The sequence below is a fragment of the Typopeltis vanoorti genome, chromosome 25 (assembly GCF_054136105.1).
Source record: "Typopeltis vanoorti isolate ZY-2024b chromosome 25, IOZ_Tvanoo_1.0, whole genome shotgun sequence".
Lineage (NCBI taxonomy): Eukaryota > Metazoa > Arthropoda > Arachnida > Uropygi > Thelyphonidae > Typopeltis > Typopeltis vanoorti.
In genome coordinates this window covers 12,475,895-12,499,539 of record NC_143573.1, presented here as the reverse complement: position 1 = coordinate 12,499,539, position 23,645 = coordinate 12,475,895, and the positions used below count along the sequence as shown (strand labels likewise).

Sequence of the window (23,645 nt, the reverse complement as noted above, 5' to 3'; positions counted from 1 at the left end):
GGAATTATGCTTTAATATCGTTTTTGTTCTAGGTGTTTATATAAGAACTTTCCAGACCCCTCCCCTCATATATAATAAACTTTTTATTAATGTTGTCCTGTACATAGCATAATTAACCAAACCTATCAGAAAAATAACGCAGACTGTTTTTGCGTACCAGTTTTAAGAGCTTGAAAATACATCAGGAATAAATCAGACAATGAATTCTTAGCATTCATAAATTATATGGGACTAAAAATTATGGCCATTAGTGAGATATAGCTAACAGAAAAGGATATCCTACAGGAATAAAATGATACAATGCATTTGGGAAGGTAAGGTGTGCTGCATGCATGTGTTGGAAAGGAGCATCACTAATGACTGTATATAGATTAAATCCAACCAGAAGTTGGTAGCATCCTTTGTACACAGTTGTATACATGTTTCATGGAACCTCTTCTGTGAACGAACACAAATTATGTCACAAGTCAAATGTATTTTTAAGTATTACTAAAAAAAAACACTTTTTTTTATTACTAAAAGAGGTGGGCAGAGTTCTTGTAGCTTAAGTAACTCTTTTGCAAATTGGTGGGCAGCTAATTTTCACTCTTAGTCATCAACAACAGCTGAGCTCGTGGCTATCAATGATTTATTTTAAGTCAGTGAGGTCAAGAGCATGGCAGACAATTGCTGCCATGTATTAAAAAACAAACAAACAGATAATTTGCTCAGGTTTGAGATAAGAAGTATATTTCAGCAAGAGGATGCCAAGGATCATGTAGAATTACATAAAAAATAATATCTGAAATTCATGAAGTGTTTTTGCACAAAGAGCTGCAGTTAGTTTCCAGTGCATACTTGTATACTGAAAATAGGCTACTGGACAAGCATTCACCTTATGTATATTCTTTGCAGCGTACTATAATAATTACTTCTTTATGAACAGCTGCATTTCTTTTTAGACAAGGTTCTTGCACAAAGCAGTTATGTATGAAAAGAAACTGAATAAGAATAAGCATTCAGTAAGGATTTCTCAATTAATAAGAAATGATTTCGAGTGATATATCAAAATCACTATTTATAAATTACAGAGAAGGAATTGCAAAACTGCTTATATATGTATATGAAAAGAAACCAACTAAGAATAAGCATTCAGAAAGAAAGGCTTATGGCTGAATATTTCTTATTCAGTAAGGATTTCTCAATGAATAAGAAATGTTTGAGTGATAACAAAATTACAGAGAAAGAATTGCTAAATCGCTTATATATGTATGTATATACAATATATAAATAATGATTATAAACAACAATAAAAAAGACTAATCTACACAAAGATACCAAATTTCAGTCCTACCTCACCATCTTCTTCATTTCTTTTTGTATATCCATCCTTCCACAGAGTCGATGATGCTGAAAGTCTCAACGCTGTATGTTGCACAACTCAAAAAAACTAGATTCCAAAAATTGCTAAATTCTGTATAAACTGGAGCCATTAAAAATTAAATTCAATGCAGACAATAAATAGGATACTTTACCCTTCCTTACTTTCATTACATTTAAATGTTTCATATAAAGCTGATTGGTAAATTAGATATTCTTTAATTTATAAAGGATTATTGTAATTTTTACATCTAAGCTTTATTTGAATTTGAGAAATGTAAAAAATCTGTGTCCATAAATTACTGCTTTATATATAATCCCATCTGCACTTTCACAACAAATGTATTTCCCAGTTCCCAGTTCACTGTTCAAGATGGCAAAACAAAGCTGCCACCAGGAAGATGAAAGACACACAGTGGAGTCGTACCTGTCCCAAAGGCAAGTCCAGCCAGTAGGCATAGCACTCAGCTCATACTGATGGAGGAATGTATCCGTTTCTTGAAGTCTGGTGAAAAAGTATTTACCCTCTAATGCTCCTTCTTGCCAATCTACAAGGCGTGTCTGAAATCATTTGAAAGGAACATCAATCTTCAATTAAAAAAAAAAAAAAAATCTAATCTACACACAACTCATCCCAGCTACCATAATATTAAAAAACAAGAAAATGTGAAAATGCATTAAAAGATTAACTGCAATGCAAGAAATGTAGTTAATCTGTCTAAGCTCTTAAACTCAATAAGACAAAACAATTATGGATATTCAAATCACAATTTCATTTTTTTTCCGAATAATTTTTTTTTTTGAATATTTAAAATGATTTGCAAAAGATATGTAAATGCAATGTGACACAAAAAAAATATATGTGTACACTTTGCAACTATTCAGAGACTGATAACTATCACATTTCAGTACTCCTGTGGAGTTTCATAAATACTTTATTTTAATTGTCATGTTAGGAGAGAGAGAGAAAATTAGTTCAAGGAAAGGTACGATGTGAACTGTTTGAACAACAATATGGGCCTCCCACAACGTCTTTGGATTCAGTGGAGTAACATCTGTGTAATAGATGAGCTAGAAAAGGAGAAACACCATACCGTTCTTTTAAAAAATATATATTTATCGATTCTCTTGTTGTGTTAGTGTATTAAGTTAGTATATTAATGTTGATTAATTACAACTCAATGATATATAAAAATCATAAGACAGTTTGATAATCTTAAAATCTTTTAAATTTTATTCTTGACATTATTCAAAAAGCACTAATAAGATAATCAATAGGAGGATAATCCAAAAACACTTTCAAAGTGTTATAATACATCCAGACAAGCAAAGCTCATTAACTGGGAAAGTAGAAAAATCAAGGCCCTCAAGACAAATAAGAGTTTGCCAATATGGTATAATGGGATTTTCAAACTATAGATATAAAAAAAGAAAAAAAAAACTATAGATACATTTGAGGACGATTATGAAAAATCATCCAATTCAATGAAGAATACTTTATTAATATTTATAAATACATTATACTTATAACCACATTTCAACATCATGTGCAAATATTCACTGTACGACAACTGAGTATAGCACATAATTATACTTGATTTTTATCCAATGACAAATGAATCCTAACCAAATGATATTTACAAGATCACTTATAAGTTATGTTGCTCCCACCCACGAAATGCTTCCATAAACTTATAGTATATTCATAATGTGGGTGAGCTAAGAATCTTTTTTTTAAAATTATTATTATTAAATTTATATATATATTTTCACACAGTCCAGAAACCCTGCTATGGAATTTTTCAAGCCACTTCAGGCTTCCAATAAGTGGAGCAGTGGTATCACACTAAGACAATGAAATTCATTTCCCACCTAAGTTATTCTTAACTTACAACTAAGGAGAAATAATGTATTACTTTAGTTTTCAGTCCAAAAAAATTTAAAGTAAAAGAAATATAACAGTATATTTAATGTACAGAGTAAAGGATAATTGCTGTTATCCCTCTATTTGTAACCTAGGCTGAGTTATTTATTTATTATCATTTAGGCCCTATGGGAAGTTGCAAGACTCATTATGGAAGGCTCATTTTAGACAACACAAAGTCTATCATACCAATCCTTAAACCCATTCATTGTCTGAACATTAACCACCCTATTAGGCAATACGTTCCATGGTCCACTACTCTTCATGCAAAAAAATTTCACTCCTCACTCTCTTACTCATCACCTCCTTTTGCAACCTCCAGTTCCTTCCTCTGTATGCTACAAAAAATCTGCCCAGTGTCAATCCTGTAAATATCTTTCAACAGTTTAAATGTTTCAATTATGTCAGCTCTTTATCTATCCTCATTACCAACAGTGTACAGTCATATAATTTTTTGTTATTCATCTCTGTACCTATTCCAAGTTTATTTCTTCTCCTTTATATCCCGGTAATCAGACATAAGCACACAATAGTTCAGATGTGAATTCATCAGGGCATTATACAGTGGAAAAAACATCACTCATCTCATCTGGTCAATGTTCTTAGTATTCCAGCAATTTTCTGGATTACAATACCTTTGTAATGTCCCCTAAACTTCAACTTTTATTGACCATCATAAGACCAATTTTGTCTAATACAGTTCCAACCAAAAGAGTATGCAATGTCACATTGGTGGATTCCAAATTTTGATACCTTATGTTCATTTGCATTAAACTGATATTTCCATTCATCCACTCACCTATTCTTATTCAAATCCTTGTGAATATAATATAAGAATGTAATATTACTGATGTGGTGACCTGCAGGATCACCACATCAGTAATATTACTAATCACCCTTCTAAGCTTCACATTATCTGCAAACAACTGAATATTTCACTGCAGTTCAGTAAAAATATCATTTGCATAAAAAATGAACAGCAAAGATCTTGAAACCGAGCCTTATGGAACCCTATATTCAACTCCCTTTTTCCTTGATACAACTCACTCATACATAACTCTGATATCTAACTCCATGTGTTTCAACTTAAAAGGCAGGTTGATTGCTGAAACAAGAGCACTCCCTCATTACATCCATGCCGACCTTCACATAATATTATCTTCATTTGTCCAATTTGTATGCAATCTCCCACTAATTTCTCCAAACTCTTAACAACCACAGAAGAAATACAAACAGGTTTGTAGCTGATGTCATCATTACTGTTATGCAATGGCACTAAACTTACCTTCCTTCCAATCCATGGAGATTTTCACAGCAGCTAGACTTTCAAACAGAGGTCAATGGAGCAGTCTCTGGCACATTTTTCTTAAAAAATATTCAATATTCAAAAATACATTCTTCTCGTGCATTTCTAAACCTTCAACCCTTCCAGGAAATGCTTTTTATAAGGAGAAACGTGATTAGCAAGCTCACAAGCAGTACATGGCTCAGTCAAGAAAGATGACCAAACTAAGGAAGTCAAAATCAGATTATGAGAATAAATATCCTTAGCCAAGCAGACCAAATGAAATCCCAAAGAGTTCTTCTGCAATGTGGCAAGTAAAAAGAAAAATGACTACGGAAAGATAACCAGCATTAAAATACTGGAATTGCTGAGTGAGAACTCTGCAGGGGCCTATCATTCAAGTGAGGATACTGCTGTGAGAAATGTGATAGGAGCTGATGTGAGAATAGCAGTTGATGAATCTGAATTACTTAATATTGCAGAATCTGAATGCGAATACTCCTGTTGGAATAGATGGGATATCAACCTGTGTATTATAATAATGTACAAAGAAACTGGCATTACCTCTACTAAAGTCTCAACTCTTCTATTGTTCTGATGGAGTGGAAGGAAGACAAAATAGCATCATTGCATAAAGTGAGGATACTGCTATGAGAAAGACATTGGTAGCAAATTATAGACTGATCGGTATTTCTACAGTGGTGGTAAAAGTATTGGAAAAGTTTGTCAAAGAAAGAATTCAGGAATTTGAGGATAAGAATCCTTTACTTTAGTGTCACACAGTGATCAGCATTCATTTCAGAGAAATTATGGAGACCGTGTTAGAAATAATTACTTTAATTTCCCGATGTTTCGACCTTCATAAGGTCATCATCTGGAGGGATACACACATATATGTAGAGATAAGCTATGTGTGCGAAGGTTTCTGTGGTTCAGTAGTTTGAGAGATAGATTCCAGTATTGAGTCCATATGTTTATTAAATACGAACAGGATACATCAAAACCTGACAAGTTTCGTCAGGGTTTTCGACTTACATATAAAAAGTTAAACACAACCAACAAAAGATTAAATTCCTAGTCCATTAGATGTTTCTAACTGTAATATTGAAACATTCGTTACTGAATGTTTGTTGGAACATTGTTATTTGTTGTCACGTTCTGTGCTTCAGATGTGTTACGTCCGAGATCTGAGGAAGTTAGATTTTTTATGAATGCTGACCACACTTGGTGTAATATCAAACTTTGGTTTTTGTTGCACAGTGTAGGAATTCTAAGCATTTTTGCAGTTTCCTTGTGAAATAGTTTTTATCAAAAAATATTTCATCTGATTTGTATTTTCTTTTTTCTACGTATTTTTTATGTACTGCCATATAGATTTCTCCTGACCTTCCCATTTGGCCTACATAACAAATGCCACAAGAACAATAGATTTGATAGACCCCGGTTTTTTTATGGGATGGTGCAAAGGTTTCGGTGGATGTTGGAATCTTGATATTTTTTCTAAAGGGAGAAAAGCTACTTTTAAGTTGTACTTGCGGAACAATGTCGCTAATCTGCCTGTGACATTTTTGATGTATGGTAGTGAGAATGTGTTCTTGAAATCTTGTTTTTCTAGGCTGGTTGTGAGAACTGCGTTCAGGATTTTTTTTTATTGTTTTTGGCTCAAATAAATTAAGTGTGAGGATCTGTCTTAAATAATGTAATTCTTCATTTCACTTTTTTTCCATGATGGATATCTTATATGCTCTGTCTCTCAAGGTTTTTATTATACCTATTTTTTGTGAGGGGTGATGGTATGAGGCTGCATTAAGAAATCTTCCTGTAGTTGTCAATTTTCTGTAAACGGAAAAGGTTAAACTTTTTTCTTCTTCATTTTTTTCTATGACAATATCCAGGAAAGGTAATTTTTATGTTCTTCTATTTCCAAAGTGAATTTTATATTTGGGTGTATTCTGTTAAGATATTCTTTTAAAACAATTAATGCATCTGTCATTTCTGGTCAAATGACAAAAATGTCATCCACATACCTCTTGGGTTTCTTTTGATAGTTTTTTTAGAGCAGTAGTAGTTTCAAAGTTTTCCATGACGAGGTTAGCTAAAGCTGGGGAGAGCAGGGAGCCCATTGCTAGTCCCTTTTGATCATCCCAAAATTTTTCCTAGAATGTGAAAAACTTATTATTCATGCAGTGTTTGTATAGTTCTACAATGTCTGGTGGAAAAAGATTTTCAAGAAGAGTCACTGTATCATTTCTCAGTACATTAGTGAAGAGGCTGACTATATCCAAACTTGCTAAAATGTCTGAACGTTCTATATTAACATCCTTGATCTTCTCAGTGAAATGTAAACTGTTTTTTTACGAATGAATCTGTCTTTCCTATATGTGTGGGGCTAACGTGCTTGTCAAATATTTCACCAGATTTGATGTCGGGGAATCTCTTCTATCCACAATCGGCCTTAACGGGGTATCTATTTTATGTATTTTTGGCGGCGCTCCATAAATTCTTGGGACTAATGGGTGTTTAGATGATAGAGTTCTTTTTAGTTCTTCAGGCCAGTTAGGTATCTTCTTAATTAAGTCATTAGTTTTATTATGTGCTCACCATGTGGAATCTCTGGTAATAGGCAAATAGGTGGTAGAATCCTCTAAGAGGGTGTTCATCTTTCTTGTGTAATCTTCTTAGAGATAAGCTATATTACATTTCAAACAGTGTGCCAAAGAAACAATGATTTGTTCAATAGTTGTTCTACTGGCCTGACCTCTAGTAAAAAAACTAGATCACAGTTATATTTTATTTGTAACATCATCAGAGAACAAATTTATATAGATAGTTTTATTACAGCAAAAGCAAATAATTTAATATGAGAGTTGATATATTAGAATTAAAATCCTGGATTACTTACAGTACAATTTATCAATAACTCTTAGATGGAAAAGTTACATGGATAGAATATGTGCCTTCAATTGTTTTGGAATTTTTAGACAATCATTATTGTTAAGATTAAGGTGGTTGATAAGTTTCACAGGCCTCCTTAAATTAACGTTCATACCACATTTTGGTCTGATGTAAACAACAGATGCCTTTCCAGTCAATTCTATGTAGTGTTCAGGGCATAATCAGTTATTAAATTTAATGTGCCATTTATGTTACTTTTTTTTCAGACAGGAATTGTGCATCTTGTTTCACTTATAGGGCAATTACAGATGCAATGAATACCAATGAAGTATACCAGTGAATACCAATCACCATAGTATACTCCAAGGTGAGAAAGCAGTGGAAGTGGATTCTTGGATAAGTTGAATAAATTTTTTAATTTTACAGGAGGTTTAAAGGTGATATTAAGGTTGTATTTCTGTAGTATTTGGCTTATCTGATATCCCTTTAATGTATGGAATGGTTACAGTTTTATTGTAATCTAGTTTATTTTTGTTTTGAAGTGGGGTCTTGTGAAGAATTTTGCTGTAGAAATTTTTCAGGAAGGTATTGCTGATAACTTTTAATTCATCTTTAAATGCTTGTTCACTGGAGTAAATCTTCAAAGCCCTGTTTTTTAGTGTGTTAATGACACCTAGTTTTTGTGTTGGTGGTAGAAGTTTATATATATATATTGGTTAGTATGCATAGGCTTCTGGTAAACAGTGCAGGAAAGACTGCTATAAGGAAGACATGTGGCAAGTGCGTTCTGACTTTCAATCTCAATTGGGAATTCTACACCCTTGTGTTGTTTGTTTACATGGCTGAGGTAAGTCTAATGTTTGGCTGCCATGGGACCAGATAGCAAAAACATCGTCAACGTATTTAAGCCAGACTTTGGGTTTAAAGTAAAGGAATCTAGAGCACATTGCTCAAAAGCTTCCATATAAAAGTTAGCAATTCGTGGTGGGGGATAACGATGAGTCCATGGCTGTGCCTTCTTTTGGTAGGGAGAAAGTGTTTTGCCACACGAAATAGTCAAAACGTAATACGTGTGCAAAGAGCGCTGTGATATTGGGAGGGAATTTATCCTGTAAAAGAATTGTGCCATTCATTGGGAACATTTGTGAAGAGAGAAGACACATCAAAATTTACTAATAAATCACTTTTTTTTCCCCCCAGTGTGATGCCTTTAATTTTATTTACAAAGTGTTGTGTGTTTTTAATATAAGAGGGGTATGTACTACCAACTCCTTGAGTGCTGACACTAGCTTCTTGGCCAGATGATAACTGGGGCTGTATATATCTTCAACTATCAGCTGCAGTGGTATGTTCTGTTTGTGAATCTTGGGTAAATCATAAATTCTCGGGGAATGAGCATAGTGGGGAAGTAGTTTTTTTAACACTATTGGGAGAAGAAGTAAATGATTTAATTAATATTTCTATTCTTTCTTTTATCAGATTAGATAGGTTATAGTTAACAGGTATGGTTGACAGCTGTTAAATCGTTAAAATCAAATCAGGATATTGTAATCACTACAGGTGATAAAGGTGTGTCACAGTTATTTTAAACCAAACAACATATTTTAAAAAATGAATCAATCAGTCTCAGACAACAGTACCTATCAACCTGTTATGGTCTAATCTCCAGAGCTTTGTGGCACACCACTAGTCATTTGCTTTCTCCTATATTCTGCTCCTCCTTATACTACTATATCATACAACGATGGCTGATAGTATCTATCCATCAGCCATCTTTGTATTCATATCACTAGCTTTGTATCCAACCCAATTCTTCCAGTTTGCATAACACTGTTCAAAGTGGTATCCTGTTAGATGCCTTCACAAAATGTAGCCATTCCCTTTATTCAACTCAACTGTGTCACTTTATTATATATAAAAAAAAAAAGTTAGTAAATTACTATGATGCTCTGCCCACATAGAGTAACATATTCTTATCCACAATTAATTTCAGACAAATTATGGAGGCTACAACCATGTTAGAAGCTTTTTTGTCTAAGAGTTATTTATAAATAACACTAAGTAACCCAGGAACTTAACTCTAATATAACAACTCTTATGTTAAATTAGGACACCACCATTTAGGACATAAATTAGGATAGTTTTATTATAGAAATTTTGCTGAAATAAAACTATCTATATGAATTTGTGTTTCTGATGATGTTACAAATAAAATATAGTTGTGATGTAGTTTTTTACCCCACAAGAGGACAGGGCAGGCCAGTAGAACCATAGTAATAATTACTCCAGTAGAACCACAGTTGATCAAATCATCGTCTCTTTGGCATACTGAATGAAATGTAATATAGCTTGTCTCTGTACATTTATGTGTACACGATAACCTTAATACGAAGGTTGAAACGTTGGAAAATTAAAGTAATTATTTCTAACATGGTTGTAGTCTTCAAAATTTCTCTGAAATGAATGCTGTTATGGTCTAATATTTTAAAAAATGAATCGATCAGTCTCAGACAACAGAAATTCCTTTGACAAACTTTTCCAATACTTTTACAACCACTGATCTACCATTATCGTGCTTAAGTAGCTGTAATGTTTCACTTGTTCTATAGGCTCAACATCCATAATGCAGTTGATATTTACAATGCTTCTGTACTTTTTTCATTGTCTTTGTTCTTGTTATTGCTGACCTTCATACCAAATCTATTAGAACAGTTATTTAATTTAGTCAGGAATCTTGCAGACTTGTGCTGGATTTATTTAAAAGTATCACATCACCTGCATAAAGTAAAGAGCTGAGATTAACATTTCCGATTTTGATATCAGGTTTAATATCACTTTCCTTCATAATGTTATCCATATAGATAATAAATAACAGAGGGCATAATGTACATCCCTGTCTGACACCAGATTTAAAATAAAACCATCTTCCTGTACTTCCTTCAATTCTAACTGCTGACTTACAACTCAAATAAAGACTAAGTATTGCTTGATATAATGCCCCATTGACACCATATAACTGTAGCATTTTAAATAGCTTTTCTCTTGGTATTTTTTATATGCCTTTTCCAAAAAAACAAAACTTTAATACAGATCTTTGTTATATTCCCATGATTTCTCAACTATTTGTCGTAATGTGAAAATATGATCCTGACAGCATGAATTTGGCCTGAATCCAGCTTGTTCTTTAGCAAGCTTCCTTTCCACATCCTTCTCAACCGTTTCTCAAGTATACTTGCATAAATCTTAGTAGGGAAATACCCCAGTAATCCTTACATTCAGTTTTACTTCCCATTTTATATATGGGTACTATAAGAGCTCTACTCCAATAATCTGAAATTCGTCCCTCTGTTCAGCCCTTCTGAATTATACAGTGCAGCCACTGTAAGACTTTTATACATCAATATTTGAGCATTTCTGGTCGAATATCATCTACTCTCACTGCCTTTCCACATTTTAGGCTTTTGATGGCTTTTTCTACTTCAAGTATGGATACGTATTCCTGACTGTATGCCTGTTGAGTGTTTCTTACCACTGTGCTGTCATCACTGTTTGTTTTATTTAGCAATTTTTCAAAGTAATTACTCCATATATCAAGGATATCTTTTTCACCAGTTTTCATGCCACCTTTATCATCTCTAATTCCTTTCACAGTACTCTTTTCCTCCATTTCTGAGCTTTTTCAACAGTCTCCAGAATATTTTGCCACCTTCTTGATATTTATTTTCTATGTTCTTACCAAAGTGTTCCCATGACTATTGTTTAGCTAGTTTTAGTGTTTAGCTTTCTTACATTTGTCTATATTCTCTAAGAGCACAAGCTGACTTATTTCCTTCACACTGCCTCTTTAACTTCTTGTGTCCACAATGGAGTTTTTTTTTTTTTTTTAAATCCTTGCAGACAACCTCACCACATACCTCTCTGGCTGAATCAATCAATGTTTTCTTCAGGGTTTGCCACTGACCCTCCAAGGTTTGGTCCTGTTCTCAAACTCTCATTTTTTCTTCAATAATCTTTGTGTATTTTAGTCTACAGTTCACATCTGAGAGCTGCTCAACTTTGATTCGCTTTAAAACTTTCTTACATGTTTTTCTTTTCAATATGAAATTCAATTTTATCCTGCTCAAGACTAAGTAATGATCACTTCCAATTTCAAATCCTCTGTACACTCTGGTGTCCTGCACCAGGGAGAAAACATCACTATGAACAATAACACAGTCAATGAGACTTTTCTTATTCCTTGCCTCTTCTCTCCATGTGAATTTGTGCACATTTTTATGTTGGAACATGGTGTTAGTAATAACCAGTCCATGTCCTGAGCAGAAATCCAACAGATATTTGCCATTATTATTAGCTTTGCTATTTTCTCCAAATTTTCCCAAAATATTTTTGTATGTCTGACAATCATTTCCTACTCTGCTATTTAGATCCCCAACAAGGACCAACTTTTCCTTTTTCATTGTCAGTTGCTTTTTCTAAACCATCAAAAAATTCCTCCACTTCTACCTTAGTAGAACCTTCTATGGGACCATAGGCACAAATAAGTCTCATTGTCCAGTTCCCCATTCTCATATTTGCCCACATTACTCTACTTGAGACTGACTGCCATTCAAGAAGATTAGCCTCGTATTTTGTGTTGAATACTATGGCTACACGAGCTATCATATACAAGAGAGATAAACCAAGGGGTCCGACAGGGATGTCCCCTCTCAGCAAATCTTTTTAATATCTACTTAAATGAAATAATAATAAAATGGAGTAAAAATTTACATCAAGGAATTAAACTTTCACCTACAGTTAACTTAAACACTCTCCTCTTTGCAGACGACCAAATAATAATTACAAATTCTGAAGATAACTTACAGAAAGCTATTTTAAATCTAAATGAGATATCCAAAGATTATGGTATGATAATATTAATGGAAAAATCAAAAACTATGGCCTTTAAATTACAAGATCCAGCAAGAACTAAAATAGTAATAGATAACAAGATCTTAGAACAGGTGAATTCATTTAACTACCAAGGATGTATGATCACATATGAAAATGAAAAAGATATAAACGTAAAAATTGCAAAATATTTAAAAAAACAGGTGTAATTAACTCTATATTTAAGCCAAACCTAATTCAAAAACAGACCAGGCTAAAAGTATACAATACATTAGCCTTACCCGTCTTAATGTATGGAAGCAAAATCTGGACAATAAAACAAAAAGACAAAGATTAACAACAGCAGAAATGAAGTTTATGAGGAAAAACTGCAAATTATACCCTATTTCATCACAAAAGAAACAAAAATATTATGAAAGAATTAAACCAAGAACCAGTAATAGAAAAAATTAAAAAATATAAACATAAATGGATGGAACACGTTCAAAGAATGAAAACAGAAAGATTACCAAAACAAGCCTTAAAGTACAAGCCATTAGGAAAAAGAAAACCAGGACAGGCCATGCTAGGCCTAAATCCTTGATACGTATGATGATTACTATGGCTACCCCTTCTTTTCCTTGATTGTCATTGCCTGAATATAACATTTCGTATTTATTACTCAGAAAAATCTCACCAGATTGTCTTTTTTGTTTCAGTCACCCCAATATGTCGATCTGGTACTTATCCAATTCATCAGCTAGCTCCATTTCTTTGCCATTCAGGCTACTTATGTTGATAGTACCAATCTTGAACTCTGGCAAAATTGACTTGAGATGGGTTTTTGTATCTGTTCCAGTAGCTTACTTTTTGCTGTTTGGCCTAGCGAAAACAATGGGGACCTTGTTTAACCAGGCAATGCCCCAGCCGCCATGAAATTCTGTCAAGTTGTACCATAATTTTTTATTTTGGTTTAAGTCAATAAGAATACAATTTGGTCAGCTAAATCTCAAATTGCCAGCCCTTCCTTTTATATGTCTGACAATCATTTCCTACTCTGCTATTTAGGTCTCCTGATTGTCATCTTTCTTGTCTGAGTCTTGTATTGCTTGTTAGCTTGCTAATCACCTTTCTCCTTATAAAAAGCTTTACCGGGAAGGGTTGAAGGTTTAGAAGTGCATGAGGAGAATGTATTTTTGAATACTGAATATTCTTTAAATCAATGAGGTAGTGGGACTGGATAGGATTTTTCATGTTTTAAGAAAAATGTGCAGGGACTGCTTCATTGACCTCTGCTTGATGAAAGTCTAGCTGCTGGGAAAATGCCAAAGGACTGGAAGGAAGAAGATTAGTGCCATTGCATAACAGTAATGGAGACATCAACTACTAACCAGTTTATATTTCTTCTGTGGTTGTTAACTGTTTGGAGAAATTAGTGGGAGATTGTATACAAATTGGGCAAATGAAGATAAGATTATGTGAAGGTTGGCATGGATTTAATGAGAGAGTGCTCTTGTTTCGGCAATCAACCTGCCTTTTAAGTTTAAACACATGGTATTAGATATGTTATGTATAGGTGAGCAGTATCGAGGAAAAAAGGGGGTCACATGTAGGATTCCAGAGGGCTTGGTTTCAAAATCTTTGCTGTTCATTTTTGATGGGAATGATATTTTTACTGAACTGCAGTGAAATATTCTGTTTGCAGATAACGTGAAGCTTGGAAGGGTAATCAGTAATATTACCAATGTGGCGAATCTTCATAAGGATTTGAAGAAGCTGAACAGGTGAGTGAATGAATGGAAATAATGCATCTGAACATAAGGTATCAAAATTTGGGATCCACCAATGTGAGAGTGCATACTCTTTTGGTGGAACTGTATTAGACAAAATGGGTCTTATGATGATGGTCAATAAAATTTGAAGTTTAGGGACATTAGAAAGGTATTGAAGGTAATCCAGAAAATTGCTGGAAAACTAAGAACATTGACCAGAAGAGATGAGTGATGTTTTTTCCACTGTATAATGCCCTGATGAATTCACATCTGAACTATTGTGTGCATATATCTGATAACCAGGATTTGAAGGGGAGGAAATAAACTTGGAATAAGTACAGAGATGAATAATAAAAATTATATAACTGTACAGTGTTGGTTATGAGAGTAGATAAATGGCTGATATAATTGAAATATTTAAACAGTTGAAAGATATTTACAGGACTGACACTGGGCAGATTTTTTGTAGCATACAGAGGAAGGAACTGGAGGTTGCAAAAGTGATGAGTAAGAGCAAGGAGTGAATCATAAAGAGTAGTTGGACCTTGGAATGTATTGCCTAATAGGGTGGTTAATGTTCAGACAATGAATGGATTTAAGGAATGGTATGATAGACTTTGTGTTGTCTAAGATGAGCCTTCCAACTTTCCAAAGGGCCTAAATAATAATAATAAATAAATCAGAGTCCATGTGGTTAGCCTAGTGACTGTGTGCTTTGCAACCATATACCTAGGAAAGGAGTGTCCTCTGTTCGATTTCTGTCGCTTGAGGAGCTTAAGAATCTTTCTCAGACATAGCCAAGTTAGCTAGTCTTGGGCATGGTCAGCAAGATTTTCTCTGCAGTTTATCTGGGGGTTTTCCTCCTGCAAGCAGACAAACCAGTCCTGTGAACACATGCAGCTACAGCCATAGAATATACCAGGAGGCATAGGGCTAGTTACCTTATCCTTGGGATAGGTACGACTTAGAAGGGCTTAAGATTGCTCTAACAGGCCAGTAGGCCTAACACATAGAAGGGAGAAGAAGAAATAAATCAGCCTAGGTTACAAATAGAGGAATAACAGCAATTATCCTTTACTTTGTACATTAAACATACTGTTATACTTATTTTACGTTAAATTTTTTTAACTAAAAACTGAAGTAATGCATTATTTCTCCTCAGTTGTAAGTTAAGCATAACTTAGGTGGGAGATGAATTTCATTGCCCAGTGTAAGAGCACGGCTCTACTTACTGGAAGCCTGAAGTGAAAAAAGGTAACAGGTTGATAAATGCTGTTCTTCATCATTGTCAAATTCCTGATATATATACCCCTCAAGGGGTGTACAGAATAAGTGCTGTTGGCAGCTGTTAAATCATTAAAATCAAATCGGGAAATCGTAATCACAAGAGATGATAAAGTCGCTGCCATTGTTATTTTAAACCGAACAACATATTCAGAAAAAAATGAATCAATTAGTCACAGACCAGAGAACCAATCAACCTGTTAATTTTAATCCAACTAATCGAATAAAAAAGAAACAGAAAAATGACTTAAATCAGTCCCATCTCCGCAGGAGGATAAAGTTAAAAAGCTGCTTCTGCACTACACTCATTCCATGAGAATTTATAGTTTACCCAAGATTCACTACCAGAATATACTGCTTGGCTGAAAGCTGAACATATAGACAGCCTCAATTATCATCAAGCCAAGAAACTAGCATCAACACTCCAAGAAATGGTAAATCATTCCTCCTCCTCCTATATTAGCACACAATACTTTGTAAACAAAATTAAAGATATCACACTAGAATAAAGTGATTTATTAGTCAATTTTGACATATCCACTCCACTCTTTTCACAAATGTCCCAATCAGTGACACAATTCTTCTTTCACAGGACAAATTTCTGCCTAATATTATAGAACTGTCCGCGCGGTTAGCCTAGTGGCTTTGCACTTTGCAACCATATGCCTGGGGAAGGAGTGTCCTAGGTTCAATTCCTGTCCACGACGTGAGGAGCTTAAGGATCTTCCTCAGCCATAGCCAAGTTAGCTGGTCTTGGGCGTGGGCAGCAGGGTTTTTTCCGCCAGTTTATCTGGGGTTTTTCATCCCGCAAGCAGGCAAACCGGCCCCGTGAACACACAGGTTACAGTCATAAATACTTACGGCAAGGAAGGCAACGGGAAACCACCTTGCTCATAATTATCTCTCCCTAGAATGGTAGCATATAGCTACCCTCCCCAGGCCGTATGGCAGATGGGAACCAGAAGAATTATAGAACTCTTGGCACATGTACTACATTTTGGCCATTTTGTGTGTGGCAAAACACTTTCTACCTATAAAAAGAAGGCACAACCATGGGCTCACCGTTATCCCCCTGAATTGCTAACTTTTTATATGGAAGCTTTTGAGCAACATGCTCTAGATTCCTTTACTTTAAAACACAAAGTCCGGCTTAGATATGTTGATGATATTCTCGCTATCTGGTCCCATGGCCGCCAGACCTAGACACTTTCCTCAGCCACCTAAACAAACAACAGAAATGCATACAATTCACAAGTAAGATTTAGTCACGGTTGTAGTCCCCATAATTTGTCTGAAATGAATTGTGGATAAGGATATGGTTGATAAATGCTTTTGGTCATAGCATGACTTAGTAATTTACTAACTTTTTTATAATAAAGTGACACAGCTGACTTGCATAATGGGAATGGCTAGATTTTGTGAAGGCATCTAACAGGACACCACTTCGAACAGCGTTATGCAAACTGGAAGAATTGGATTGGATACAAATGGATATGAGGATGGCTGATGGATAGATACTATCAGCTATCCTTGTATGATAAAGTAGTATAAGGAGGAGCAAAATCCAAGAGAAAGCTGATGACTAGTAGTGTGCCATAAGGCTCTGAAGCTTGGACCATTACTGTCTAATTCCTACATAAAATATAGGAGATGAATGGAAGTATTGAGGTATTTGATAATGCAAAACTGGGTTAGTGTAATAGTTAATCAAGATGCTGTAGAGAGCTTGCAGGATAATTGAAATAGTCTGACAGTAGAGGCAAAAGATAACAGATACCAGTTCAATCTGGAAATGTGTAAAATTATGCATTCTGGGATGAAGAAATTACAAGGTGTGTACCACAGTGACTCCAGGAAATGAAGCACCTAGGGATTTGGGAAGATTGATGGATAGGGAATTGAAGTTCAGAGAGGATATTGCTAAAGTAGCTTACAGGATTATTGAAAAATACACCACTATGCAGAGATAAGTTATCATTCCTTTTTATAAGGCTCCGACATGGCCACATCTGGATTACCATGCTCAGGATTCTTGGGGATAAGGAAATGGCAGAAAGTAACCAGAGGTGAGTGGCCTGTGGAATGTTGCATATGAGAAGGTACTGAGTTTATGAATTGCAAAAGTTGGCTTACAGGCAGAAAATAGGGGATACAATAGAAACATTTTAGTAAAAGGGATTAGAGAAGGCAATAATAGGACTCATGTTCAGCACTTGACTAAAGTGGACAGAACAAGAGATCATCCCTGGAAGTTGAGCAAGAGTGTAGTTAACAAGGGTGCGAGGACATTTTTAGCTTGGAGAGTGGTGACTGAGAAGAATGGGTTGCTAAATCCAGTTGTGAATGCTTTATCAGTCAATGACTTGAAGTTGAGATATGATAGACATTATGTGGATAGTTTGCATCTTTCATAATGAGTCTTCCGACTCCATAGAGCTACCTTTGCAATAACAATTTATAAAATATTACAAATTTATATAGAGATGATACTTCAAAAAATCCCTCCTTTAGTTTAAAAATGCAGTACCTGAATATTTTATTTATTTTATTATTTATTTATTTTTTGTAGGATGATAATTTCTACTAATATGCATACAATGTTTAACTATGAGGGTGCTTAAGGGTCAAGGCTGGATAATTGGGATGAGACTTCCACATGGCCTTTTGAGGAATGTGAAGAATGGACCAGCAACTTTGACCTAATGTCCAATCTTCACCTTCTTGTGGTGCACCCTGTTGGGTATCTACCTGGATACTGAACAAACAAGGATGGGCTGGCAATTTGGGATTTAGCTGACCAAATTGTTTTTCTTATCGGTTTAGACCATGACTCAAAATGATGGTACAACATGAAGGAAATTCATGCTGGCTGGGGCATCACCAGTCAATGACACCCAGCATCGCCAACAAGGTCCGTGTTGTTTTCATCAGTGAACCAGAGTGAACAGCGAAAAGTCTGCTACTGGAACAAACCTAAGCATCAAATCAAAACCAGCAGAGAGATCAACATTGTCACCATCAACATAAGAATCATCAATGGAAAATAAATGGAACTAACAGGAGAATTGGATAAGTATCAGATCGGCATAATAGATGTTACCGAAACAAACAAGACAAACAGGTGAGATCTTTATAAGCAAAAAATAAAAAGATATTATATTCAGGAAATAACAAGCAGGGAAAAGAACGAGTAGCTACTAAACATAAAATATGAGGATAATCTTCTTGAATGGCAGGCAATATCAAGTAGAGTAATGTGGGCAAATATCAGAATTGGGGGAAGGGGTAACTGGACAATGAGACTTATTTGTGGTTATGGTCTCATACAAAGGATTCTAATAAGGAAGAAATGGAGAAATTTTTTCAGGCATAAGAGAGCACCCTGGAACAATGAAAAAGGAAAAGTTGGTCTGTGTTGGAGATCTAAAGAGTAGAAAAGAAATTATTACCAAACATACAGAAATGTTTTGGGAAAATTTGGAGAAAAGCACAAAGCTAATAATAATGGTAAGTACCTGCTAGATTTCTGCTCAGGACATGGACTAGTTATTATTAACACCATGTTCCAACATTAAAATGTACACAAATTCACATGGAGAGAAGAGGCAAGGAATAAGAAAAGTCTCATTGACTGTGTTATTGTTCATAGTGATGTTTCCCCACTGGTTCAGGACACAAGAGCATACAGAAGTTTCTACTAAGGTAGAAGTGGAGGAATTTTTCTGAGGGTTTAGAAAAAGCAACTGACACAATGAAAAAGGAAAAGTTGGTCCTTGTTGGGGATCTAAATAGCAGAGCAGGAAATGATTGGCAGACATAAAAACATTTTGGGAAAATTTAGAGAAAAGAGCAAAGCTAATAATAATGGCAAACACCTGTTGGATTTCTACTCAGGACATGGACTGGTTATTACTTACACCATGTTCCAACATTAAAATGTACACAAATTCACATGGAGAGAAGAGGCAAGGAATAAGAAAAGTCTCATTCACTATGTTATTGTTGACAGTGATGTTTTCCCACTGGTTCAGGATACAAGAGCATACAGAGGATTTGTAATAGGAAGTGATCACCATTTACTGTTGAGCAAGATAAAATTGAACTTCACACTGAAAAGAAGGGTGTCTAAGAAAGTTTTGGAATGAATCAAAGTTGAACAGCTATTGGATATGAACTGTAGACTCAAATACACAAACATTATTCAAGAAAAACTGAAAGAGTTTGAAAACAAGAATCAAATTTTGGAGATTCAGTGGTAAACTCCTAAAAACTGATTGATTCAGCCAGAGAGGCATGTGGTGAGGTAATCAGCAAGGACAGAAAAATCAGAATTCCATGGTTGACTCAGGAAATTAAAGAGGCAGTCAAGGAAAAGAAGAAAGCATATCAAAAGTTCATGGCAAGTAAGTCACCTTGTGCTCTTAGAGAATAGGGACAAATGTAAGAAAATAAAGCATGGTGTAAAATTAGCTAAACAAAACTCATGGGAAGACTTTGGCAAGAATATTGAAAATAAATATCAGTAACGCCGTAAAATATTTCGGAAGCTATTAGTATAACAGCTCAGAAATGGAGGAAAGAGTACTGTATAAGGAAATCTGAGATAATAAAGGGGGCATGAAAACTGAGGATAAAGATATCTTGATGTGTGGAGTAATTACTTTGAAAGACTGTTAAATGAAATGAGCAGTGACAGTATGGTGTCTGTACTTGAAGTAGAAAAGTGATCACAAACCTGAAATGTGAAAAAGCAGCTGGAGTACAGATATCTGACTAGAAATTCTAAAATATGAAGGTATAAAAGTTTTACAGTTGCTACACTGCATAATTCAGAAAGCTTGGTCAAAGAGTCAAATTCCAGATGATTGGGTAGAGCACTCATAGTACCTACCTACCTATCTATCAATATATATATATTTCAACACCATTTCCAAACACCATCAATGGGACCTACCGTATCACACAAGAGCCATCAAACCCGATGCAGATATTCAGTGGAGAATGTGTGGGACAATGTATTACCCACTCCAACTATATTACGAAAATTTAACTCAGATGTCTCAGATAACTGCCTGTTCTGCTACCGATCAGGAACAGTCCGGCATATCTACTTGGAATGCCCAGTCAACACCCAATTAATCAGTTTATCTCGGGAAATGGCAGCTCTTACTTGTGGTAGTCTTCATACAGAAGAGAAGTATTTCAATCTTGTCCATGCAGAATGAATACAGCTTCTACCTCAGACATACAAGATCAGACAGCACAGCAACTTCACCGAGAGAGGCAGCTGACCAACTCCTTGCAGCCTTCAAACAAAAGGTAAGAAGTCGGATCCTACAAGCATCACCACCACAGGCAAAACAACACCTTAGATCTTTTCCATCAAGACTGGAATTCACAGAATCAACTCCTGGCTGAGCAGGGCGACTGCATCATATTTCACTTTCCAGCATAGAAGTGACACCATCCCTCCCTCCCCCCAAGAAAGGGGGAAGAAAGATTTTTTGTGCTTAACAGTGCGAATATTAATCAGCTGTCAAACCTCACGTAAATAGATAATATTGTCCTAAAGTAACTGTTATGTTCTTACACATGCATGTCAGATTTTAATGTTCTTATACAGTATCATGTCAAAATAATCAAAATAATGGCTGTAAATTAAAAAAAGTGATATATTTATATCTACTCTATAACATAAAATGATAAACCTTTTTCTGTAATGTTTTTGTGCCACGTTTTTTGTCAAGTTATTTGAAACGTTTTGAAACTCAGGGTTGTCTGCATTGAAAATGTCAACTACATTGTGAATGGACAACCTGTGGAACAAGTAAAATATTTCAGCTACTTAGGCATGATTTTTAGTGAAGATGGTAAATTAAATATGGAAATAGACAACAAAATCAACAACGCTGGTATGGTACTAAGTCAATTGAATAAAGTCATATGGAATAAGAGAAATTATTCAGAACACTAAATTAGCTGTATACAAGACAGTATTCAAACCAGTTTTAACTTACGGATCTGAGAGCTGGGTCAGAAGTAAAACACTTGACCAAAGACTAGAGACATGAGAGTCCTGAGAAAGATTATAGGCACGAACAGATTGCATCAATGGCAATATCATATTAAAAAACGAGGATATTAGGAAGGAACTTGACATCATCAGCATCCAGGAATGCATTAGCAGAGCTAATCTCAGGTGGTATGGTCACTTAAACAGAATGGGCGAGGAAAGATTTACAAAACAATTGTTCTCTGCCAGGTTGGCAGGAAAACAACCCAGAGGAAGACTAAGATATAGATGGATTGATATGGTACAAAGTGCCTTAGACAATAGAAATATAAGATCTGATAATGTTGGAGTCTTGACAAGTAACAGACTGATTTGGAGGAAAATTGTAGATAGGAAGTTAGTCATGTGTAAATTTTTCATGTAGGTACTATCATATCCTTGAGGGTACATGGCAGGAATTTGATGATGAGGAGGAAAAAACTTGATATTGTTAGCATTAAGAAATGTATTAGCAGAGCTAATCTCGGGTGGTAATGGCCACTTAAACAGCATTGGAGAGGAAAGAGACCCAGAGGAAGACCACAATCTAGGTGGATTGCTACAGTAAAAAGTATGTCAGAAGACAGAAATACAAGATCTGTTAATAATGGAGTCACTGTTTCTGCTTATGAAGAACAAGATAAGCACTGTGATCATGTTACAGAAATTATCCATGCTGGAATGAGGGCCTTCATTCCTCATTCTGTTCAGAATTTCTGCACAATATTCAAGTCCTAATTTCCCAAAAAGTGTGCTAAGACAGTCCAAGAAGTAAAACAGCATATTGTAAGTGACTTGAGACAAACTCTAGCTAAATTCACATGCCGCAATATCACCTAAAGATGATGTCCTTTCTTCCCATCCAACCCTTGCATAGATAACTAAGGCAAATTCCTACCAGATATACTGGGAACATGGCATCACATGCTAAACTTTAGATATTTTATACAGGTCTACCCTTAGAAAAATAATGCAGGGTTCAATAATAGTGAATGTGTTATGAAGGAAAAAATATACAAGTTTTTTTCTTGTCTATGTGAGACTAGAAAATATTTCTTTACAGAAATTGCTTTACATTTAGACTCTTGATTCAGATGAAAGTACTATATACTGACAGATTATTTTCTAAATCCTGATTTATGATGTGCTCACTGCTGATTGCTGCTAATTCTCTATACACATTAAGATTTTCTTAAGCATTATCAGCAGAAGGGATTTTTGTAGAAATCACCTGCTTCATATTAATACTTCCCAACTCATCTAATATACTGAGATATTCAGTATAAACAAAGTTTCTAATTTATAAAATTCATAACAATTACTCTCAAAGCTTGAATGTTTTAATTACTATCTCTTTTACCATGATATTCATCATTATATTTCTGATTTAAACTAATACGACCATCATTTCTATGGATTATTAAATTTCGATTTTCTCGATTTAGATAAAAAACCTTCCTCTAAATAATAAATTTAGTTTAATCCTTTATCCAAGTGTAAGCAAACAAAGTTTGCACCTGAAAATATCTTCAGGACTGAGGTAAGGTTGTGCAACACCAGGCAACTCCAAGCAAAGGTGGACCAAGCTCTCATACTCCTTGTCTCAGTATCTCCCATAATGCAAAGCACATCTCCTTGATACTGCTATGCATTAAGGGAAGGGCCACTACCCACAGTTCTATCCTTTGGCCCTTCCCTTAATGCATAGCAGTATACATGTCCTCAAGGAGATGTGCTTTGCATTATGAGAGATACTGAGACAAGGAGTGATGAGAGCTTGGTCCACCTTTGCTCGGAGTTACCTGGTGTTGCCCTACCTTACCTCAGTCCTGAAGATATTTTCAGGCCCAAACTTTGTTTGCTTACACTTAAATAAAGGATTAAACTAAATTTATTATACCTTCCTCTAAAAGCTATTTTTTAAAATTTAGCTGATTTACTGAACATTCCCCCCCCCCCCCAATTTGAATGGGCCCTATAAACCTATGGTGGTGTTTAATATCTACAATCCTGTAAACTATGGAGATTGTTTTCAGTGTTCTATATTTAGCTGATGTACCCACTCCCAACTTTCCCCTCCATTTTAACATCAGTTGCCCAAGTTCCAACTTCTTTTCTTTCAAGTTTTATTTATAGTGAATCTATTATATCCATCAGATAAACATGAATATCTTTAATTCCTGAACTTGGAACAGATGAATGAAAATC

General features: G+C 35.0%; 1 protein-coding gene across 1 annotated transcript in view; it reads right to left on the bottom strand.

Moving 5' to 3' along the window:
- Positions 1–23,645, bottom strand: part of LOC150092545 (uncharacterized) — a 335,783-nt gene that overhangs the window by 53,282 nt on the left and 258,856 nt on the right. Inside the window, exon 12 of the mRNA XM_090414232.1 lies at positions 1,787–1,920. Coding sequence (XP_090270358.1) covers positions 1,787–1,920 — 134 coding nt within the window. The remainder of the gene's footprint in view (positions 1–1,786; positions 1,921–23,645) is intronic.